Source organism: Oncorhynchus keta, chromosome 22, assembly GCF_023373465.1.
Source record: "Oncorhynchus keta strain PuntledgeMale-10-30-2019 chromosome 22, Oket_V2, whole genome shotgun sequence".
In the NCBI taxonomy this organism is placed as follows: domain Eukaryota; kingdom Metazoa; phylum Chordata; class Actinopteri; order Salmoniformes; family Salmonidae; genus Oncorhynchus; species Oncorhynchus keta.
In genome coordinates, this window is record NC_068442.1 from 52,517,454 (window position 1) to 52,525,773 (window position 8,320).

General features: G+C 49.7%; 1 protein-coding gene across 34 annotated transcripts; it reads left to right on the plus strand.

Moving 5' to 3' along the window:
- The first annotated feature begins 189 nt into the window (after window positions 1–189).
- On the plus strand, window positions 190–6,853 carry LOC127910714 (uncharacterized). Of its 34 annotated transcripts, XM_052475564.1 has the most exons (9): window positions 190–1,998; window positions 2,236–2,282; window positions 2,346–2,980; window positions 3,046–3,104; window positions 3,251–3,276; window positions 3,371–3,829; window positions 3,985–4,245; window positions 4,946–4,992; window positions 5,269–6,853. In XM_052475564.1, the coding sequence occupies exons 1-9, from the start codon at window positions 1,795–1,797 to the stop codon at window positions 6,171–6,173; spliced, it is 2,643 nt and encodes an 880-aa protein (XP_052331524.1). In that variant the 5' UTR covers window positions 190–1,794; the 3' UTR covers window positions 6,174–6,853. The 34 variants fall into 34 exon arrangements, with proteins under 34 accessions (XP_052331524.1, XP_052331534.1, XP_052331538.1 ...); XM_052475574.1 differs by lacking the exons at window positions 2,236–2,282; window positions 3,046–3,104 and having other exon boundaries at window positions 2,283–2,601; window positions 2,832–2,883; window positions 3,225–3,276; XM_052475578.1 differs by lacking the exons at window positions 2,236–2,282; window positions 3,251–3,276 and adding an exon at window positions 3,277–3,370 and having other exon boundaries at window positions 2,283–2,568; window positions 3,512–3,829.
- The last annotated feature ends 1,467 nt before the right edge of the window (window positions 6,854–8,320 follow it).

Below are 8,320 nucleotides of genomic sequence, written 5' to 3' on the forward strand. Positions count from 1 at the left end.
CCAATAACAACACTGATACAGGGCCAGCTTCCTCCAATAACAACACTGATACAGGACCAGCTTCCCCCAATAACAACACTGATACAGGGCCAGCTTCCTCCAATAACAACACTGATACAGGACCAGCTTCCCCCTATAACAACACTGATACAGGACCAGCTTCCCCCAATAACAACACTGATACAGGACCAGCTTCTACATTACTTGAATTTAACTATCATTATCACATAGATAGATTGTTTTTTTAAAGTTTTGTACCTTGACCTCACTTTATTTAATCAGCTAGAGAGGATTGTGAACATATTGGAAATGACAATAGAAATAATATAATAATAATAATAATGAATACTAATTCAAACCCGAATATGAGGAAACAGACAGAAACGGTCCGTTTTGCCTTGTGAACAGAATAATCTCAATGAAAACGAGCTTAAACTTTTTCCAGTACACTGGGGATCGGATTAAAAATGATTATTATTATGGTTTTTTTTAAACCCGGCGTTTCTGAAGAAGGATATACACGTGGAACATGATGTAGTGCCTCTGTTTCCATTATGCTTTCTCTCCCTTCATTTCTCATTCTGCTGTATTGTTGTTCTCTGTTCGTCCGCCCGTCAGAGCATCGTTGCTCTCTGTCCAAACCCTAGTCCCCTATGAAGTGCATTACTTTTGAGCCCTATAGGAGCACTATGGGCCCTGATATAAATAAATAAATAATATGAGTGCACTACATAGGGAATAGGGCTCTGGTGTAAAGTAATGCACTACATAGGGAATAGGGCTCTGGTGTAAAGTAGTGCACTATATAGGGAATAGGGCTCTGGTGTAAAGTAATGCACTACATAGGGAATAGGGCTCTGGTGTAAAGTAGTGCACTATATAGGGAATAGGGTTCTGGTGTAAAGTAGTGCACTACATAGGGAATAGGGCTCTGGTGTAAAGTAGTGCACTATATAGGGAATAGGGCTCTGGTGTAAAGTAGTGCACTACATAGGGAATAGGGCTCTGGTGTAAAGTAGTGCACTATATAGGGAATAGGGCTCTGGTGTAAAGTAGTGCACTATATAGGGAATAGGGCTGTGGTGTAAAGTAGTGCACTACATAGGGAATAGGGCTCTGGTGTAAAGTAGTGCACTATATAGGGAATAGGGCTCTGGTGTAAAGTAGTGCACTACATAGGGAATAGGGCTCTGGTGTAAAGTAGTGCACTATATAGGGAATAGGGCTCTGGTGTAAAGTAGTGCACTACATAGGGAATAGGGCTCTGGTGTAAAGTAGTGCACTACATAGGGAATAGGGCTCTGGTGTAAAGTAGTGCACTACATAGGGAATAGGGCTCTGGTGTAAAGTAGTGCACTACATAGGGAATAGGGCTCTGGTGTAAAGTAGTGCACTACATAGGGAATAGGGCTCTGGTGTAAAGTAGTGCACTATATAGGGAATAGGGCTCTGGTGTAAAGTAGTGCACTACATAGGGAATAGGGCTCTGGTGTAAAGTAGTGCACTACATAGGGAATAGGGTGCCCTTTGGGATTTCTCCATCGTCAGGCAGTTTGTCCAGCTAATCATCACCTGGTCCTTTTGCCCAGCTGACTATTATATACGTCATGTCTGTTTGGAGATGAATATGAGCGTATGAACTTGAATGGTATCATTCACTTTAATCCAGTGACAGAGTTGGGCATATGCCATTTCTAAACATATTATCTCTACGGTATAAAGATAATCAGAGGTCTGTACCAATGGGTCAGAGGCCTACCCTGTACCAATGGGTCAGAGGCCTACCCTGTACCAATGGGTCAGAGGCCTACCCTGTACCAATGGGTCAGAGGCCTACCCTGTACCAATGGGTCAGAGGCCTACCCTGTACCAATGGGTCAGAGGCCTACCCTGTACCAATGGGTCAGAGGCCTACCCTGTACCAATGGGTCAGAGGCCTGTACCAATGGGTCAGAGGCCTGTACCAATGGGTCAGAGGCCTGTACCAATGGGTCAGAGGTCTGTACCAATGGGTCAGAGGCCTACCCTGTACCAATGGGTCAGAGGTCTACCCTGTACCAATGGGTCAGAGGCCTACCCTGTACCAATGGGTCAGAGGCCTACCCTGTACCAATGGGTCGGAGGTCTACCCTGTACCAATGGGTCAGAGGTCTGTACCAATGGGTCAGAGGCCTGTACCAATGGGTCAGAGGCCTGTACCAATGGGTCAGAGGCCCCTGTACCAATGGGTTGGAGGTCTACCCTGTACCAATGGGTCAGAGGCCTGTACCAATGGGTCAGAGGTCTGTACCAATGGATCAGAGGCCTGTACCATTGGGTCAGAGGCCTGTACCAATGTGTCAGAGGCCTGTACCAATGGGTCAGAGGTCGGTACCAATGGGTCAGAGGCCTGTACCAATGGGTCAGAGGTCTACCCTGTACCAATGGGTCAGAGGTCTACCCTGTACCAATGGGTCAGAGGCCTACCCTGTACCAATGGGTCGGAGGTCTACCCTGTACCAATGGGTCAGAGGTCGGTACCAATGGGTCAGAGGCCTGTACCAATGGGTCAGAGGCCTGTACCAATGGGTCAGAGGCCTACCCTGTACCAATGGGTCAGAGGTCGGTACCAATGGTTCAGAGGCCTGTACCAATGGGTCAGAGGTCGGTACCAATGGGTCAGAGGTCTACCCTGTACCAATGGGTCAGAGGTCTACCCTGTACCAATGGGTCAGAGGTCTACCCTGTACCAATGGGTCAGAGGTCGGTACCAATGGGTCAGAGGCCTGTACCAATGGGTCAGAGGCCTGTACCAATGGGTCAGAGGTCTACCCTGTACCAATGGGTCAGAGGTCTACCCTGTACCAATGGGTCGGAGGTCTACCCTGTACCAATGGGTCGGAGGTCTACCCTGTACCAATGGGTCAGAGGTCTACCCTGTACCAATGGGTCAGAGGCCTACCCTGTACCAATGGGTCAGAGGTCTACCCTGAACCAATGGGTCAGAGGCCCCTGTACCAATGGGTCAGAAGCCTGCCTATGGGTCCCTGTACCAATGGGTCAGAGGTCAGAGGCCTACCCTGTACCAATGGGTCAGAGGCCTACCCTGTACCAATGGGTCAGAGGTCTACCCTGTACCAATGGGTCAGAGGTCTACCCTGTACCAATGGGTCAGAGGTCTACCCTGTACCAATGGGTCAGAGGCCTGTACCAATGGGTCAGAAGCCTGTACCAATGGGTCAGAGGTCTACCCTGTACCAATGGGTCAGAGGCCTACCCTGTACCAATGGGTCAGAGGTCTACCCTGTACCAATGGGTCAGAGGCCTACCCTGTACCAATGGGTCAGAGGCCTGTACCAATGGGTCAGAAGCCTGTACCAATGGGTCAGAGGTCTACCCTGTACCAATGGGTCAGAGGTCTACCCTGTACCAATGGGTCAGAGGCCTACCCTGTACCAATGGGTCAGAAGCCTGTACCAATGGGTCAGAAGCCTGTACCAATGGGTCAGAAGCCTGTACCAATGGGTCAGAGGTCGGTACCAATGTGTCAGAGGCCTACCCTGTACCAATGGGTCAGAGGTCTACCCTGTACCAATGGGTCAGAGGCCTACCCTGTACCAATGGGTCGGAGGTCTACCCTGTACCAATGGGTCAGAGGTCGGTACCAATGGGTCAGAGGCCTGTACCAATGGGTCAGAGGCCTGTACCAATGGGTCAGAGGCCTACCCTGTACCAATGGGTCAGAGGTCTACCCTGTACCAATGGGTCAGAGGTCTACCCTGTACCAATGGGTCGGAGGTCTACCCTGTACCAATGGGTCGGAGGTCTACCCTGTACCAATGGGTCAGAGGTCTACCCTGTACCAATGGGTCAGAGCCTGTACCAATGGGTCAGAAGCCTGTACCAATGGGTCAGAGGTCGGTACCAATGGGTCAGAGGCCTGTACCAATGGGTCAGAGGTGGTACCAATGGGTCAGAGGCCTACCCTGTACCAATGGGTCAGAGGCCTACCCTGTACCAATGGGTCAGAGGCCTGTACCAATGGGTCAGAGGCCTGTACCAATGGGTCAGAGGCCTACCCTGTACCAATGGGTCAGAGGCCTGTACCAATGGGTCGGAGGTCTACCCTGTACCAATGGGTCGGAGGTCTACCCTGTACCAATGGGTCAGAGGCCTGTACCAATGGGTCAGAGGCCTGTACCAATGGGTCAGAGGTCTACCCTGTACCAATGGGTCAGAGGCCTACCCTGTACCAATGGGTCAGAGGTCTACCCTGTACCAATGGGTCAGAGGTCTACCCTGTACCAATGGGTCAGAGGTCTGTACCAATGGGTCAGAGGCCTGTACCAATGGGTCAGAGGCCTGTACCAATGGGTCAGAGGCCTGTACCAATGGGTCAGAGGCCTGTACCAATGGGTCAGAGGCCTGTACCAATGGGTCAGAGGCCTGTACCAATCGGTCAGAGGCCTGTACCAATGGGTCAGAGGCCTGTACCAATGGGTCAGAGGTGTACCAATGGGTCAGAGGCCTACTGTACCAATGGGTCAGAGGCCTGTACCAATGGGTCAGAGGCCTGTACCAATGGGTCAGAGGTCTGTACCAATGGGTCAGAGGCCTGTACCAATGGGTCAGAGGTGTACCAATGGGTCAGAGGCCTGTGGGTCAGACCACCAATGGGTCAGAGGCTACCCTGTACCAATGGGTCAGAGGCCTACCCTGTACCAATGGGTCAGAGGCCTGTACCAATGGGTCAGAGGCCCTGTACCAATGGGTCAGAGGCCTGTACCAATGGGTCAGAGGCCTGTACCAATGGGTCAGAGGCCTGTACCAATGGGTCAGAGGCCTGTACCAATGGGTCAGAGGCCTGTACCCAGAGGCCTGTACCAATGGGTCAGAGGCCTGTACCAATGGGTCAGAGGCCTGTACCAATGGGTCAGAGGCCTACCCCTGTACCAATGGGTCAGAGGCCTACCCTGTACCAATGGGTCAGAGGCCTGTACCAATGGGTCAGAGGTCTATGGGTCCCTGTACCAATGGGTCAGAGGTCGGTAGGCCTGTACCAATGGGTCAGAGGTCTACCCTGTACCAATGGGTCAGAGGTCTACCCTGTACCAATGTACCAATGGGTCAGAGGCCTGTACCAATGGGTCAGAGGCCTGTACCAATGGGTCAGAGGCCTGTACCAATGGGTCAGAGGCCTGTACCAATGGGTCAGAGGCCTGTACCAATGGGTCAGAGGCCTACCCTGTACCAATGGGTCAGAGGCTACCCTGTACCAATGGGTCAGAGGCCTACCCTGTACCAATGGGTCAGAGGCCTACCCTGTACCAATGGGTCAGAGGCCTGTACCAATGGGTCAGAGGCCTACCCTGTACCAATGGGTCAGAGGCCTACCCTGTACCAATGGGTCAGAGGCCTACCCTGTACCAATGGGTCAGAGGCCTACCCTGTACCAATGGGTCAGAGGCCTACCCTGTACCAATGGGTCAGAGGCCTACCCTGTACCAATGGGTCAGAGGCCTACCCTGTACCAATGGGTCAGAGGCCTGTACCAATGGGTCAGAGGTCTACCCTGTACCAATGGGTCAGAGGCCTGTACCAATGGGTCAGAGGCCTGTACCAATGGGTCAGAGGCCTGTACCAATGGGTCAGAGGTCTACCCTGTACCAATGGGTCAGAGGTCTACCCTGTACCAATGGGTCAGAGGTCTACCCTGTACCAATGGGTCAGAGGCCTGTACCAATGGGTCAGAGGCCTGTACCAATGGGTCAGAGGTCTACCCTGTACCAATGGGTCAGAGGCCTGTACCAATGGGTCAGAGGCCTGTACCAATGGGTCAGAGGCCTGTACCAATGGGTCAGAGGCCTACCCTGTACCAATGGGTCAGAGGCCTGTACCAATGGGTCAGAGGTCTACCCTGTACCAATGGGTCAGAGGTCTGTACCAATGGGTCAGAGGCCTGTACCAATGGGTCAGAGGTCTACCCTGTACCAATGGGTCAGAGGTCTACCCTGTACCAATGGGTCAGAGGTCTACCCTGTACCAATGGGTCAGAGGTCTACCCTGAACCAATGGGTCAGAGGCCTACCCTGTACCAATGGGTCAGAGGTCTACCCTGTACCAATGGGTCTTGTTCGATTGATTCAATCAGGAAAAACCAAATAGTCACTGAAATCTCACATACAGTCATGTAGAATGTAAATTATAATTATTTTAAGCTTTTAATATTTGATTTGATTGCAGTGAGTGGCCGTATGTTTCTCGGTTTTGGTTGTCTCTTTCCCAGTTTACAATATTAGGGCATTACATTTTATAGAACATTCTAGACCCTTTACCCCAGAGGAGATGCTTGGCCTGTTCTATGTAGACATGTAGACAGGACATCATGTAGACTGGGGCTGCTTCTCAAATGGTTCCCTGTTTCCTATATAGCACTCTGCTCTTGACCAGAGCCATTTGGCGCTGTCTGTCACTCCTATTTCCCTGTCTGTCACTGACACTATCGTATCCCAACAGCCTTCACAAAGCAGCTTTATAGATTTATTACCTATTGTCTTAATTCATTTAAGCTTTTATATGTAGTGACTGATGTTTTTTTTCTTGAGCTCTTGTCAAACTGCACCCATTAAAGCATTTTTTTTTACTATTTTATTTTTCTTCAAGTTATTTAGCATTGTATATATAAACAAACATGTTTGCTGTGAACAGTGTATTATGCAGCTGTATCCTATTTAATCACCATTTTAAAATGGGTAGTAGTTCAATCAATGTCTCTATTTGAGTGTCGGAGTTATTAAGCGTCAAAAACAAAAAGGTTTGTGTACACTAAACACATTGTCAGATGTCAAATAAATGTGGATATGATGAAACACTACCGAAATATACGAGTCATGTTGTTTCACTGTGTGCTGAAGTTTATAGACCTATCCTGAGCCATATGTATGATGGTGTCGGAGGGGGAGGGGCTGCAGTCTTATTGGCTCTTTTTTTTTTTTTTCTCCGCAATTTCGTGGTATCCAATTGGTAGTAGTTACAGTCTTGTCTCATCGCTGCAACTCCCGTACGGACTCGGGAGAGGCGAAGGTCGAGAGCCATGCGTCGTCCGAAACACAAACCCAACCTAGCCGCACTGCTTCTTAACACAGCGCACATCCAACCCGGAAGCCAGCCGCACCAATGTGTCGGAGGAAACACAGTACACCTGGTCAGCGCGCACTGCGCCCGGTCCGCCACAGGAGTCACTAGTGCGCGATGAGACAAGGACATTCCTGCCGCCCAAACCCTCCCCTAACCCGGACGACGATGCAGTGCCCTAGACCACTGCGCCACCCGGGAGTGTGGCCATCTTATTAGCTCTTAACCAACCGTGCTATTTTGTTTGTTTTTTCGTGTTGGTCGTTGTACATAATGTTGCTGCCACCGTCTCTTATGACAGAAGAGCTTCTGGACATCATAACTCCGATTAGACAAAGAGTTTTTCTTCAACGAGTCGGACGGGAGGGAGATACTACAGACACCCGACCAGGCCCAGATCCCCGTCATTCGCTGGGGAAGGAAATCGAGATTTTGCGGGAAAAGATCAGGGTGCCTTGTGAGGATCAGGCGACGACTGGCTAATCTGCCCTCCGTCCTGCTAGCTAATGTTCAATCGCTGGAAAATAAATGGGACGAACACAAGGGTTAGGGCTCCTTCAGTCTCAGCCTCCTTCACCTATTTTTTTTATATATAGTAGAGAGAGAGAGAGAGATGTTATATCCCTCTCAGTCCAATCACCAGACTGTTATAGTAGAGAGAGAGAGAGAGAGAGAGAGGAGATGTTATATCCCTCTCAGTCCAATCACCAGACTGTTATAGTAGAGAGAGAGAGAGAGAGAGAGAGAGAGAGAGAAGAGATGTTATATCCCTCTCAGTCCAATCACCAGACTGTTATAGTAGAGAGAGAGAGAGAGAGAGATGTTATATCCCTCTCAGTCTAATCACCAGACTGTTATAGTAGAGAGAGAGAGAGAGAGAGATGTTATATCCCTCTCAGTCCAATCACCAGACTGTTATAGTAGAGAGAGAGAGAGAGAGAGAGAGAGAGAGATGTTATATCCCTCTCAGTCTAATCACCAGACTGTTATAGTAGAGTGAGAGAGAGAGAGAGAGAGAGAGATGTTATATCCCTCTCAGTCCAATCACCAGACTGTTATAGTAGAGAGAGAGAGAGAGAGAGAGAGATGTTATATCCCTCTCAGTCCAATCACCAGACTGTTATAGTAGAGAGAGAGAGAGAGAGAGAGATGTTATATCCCTCTCAGTCCAATCACCAGACTGTTATAGTAGAGAGAGAGAGAGAGA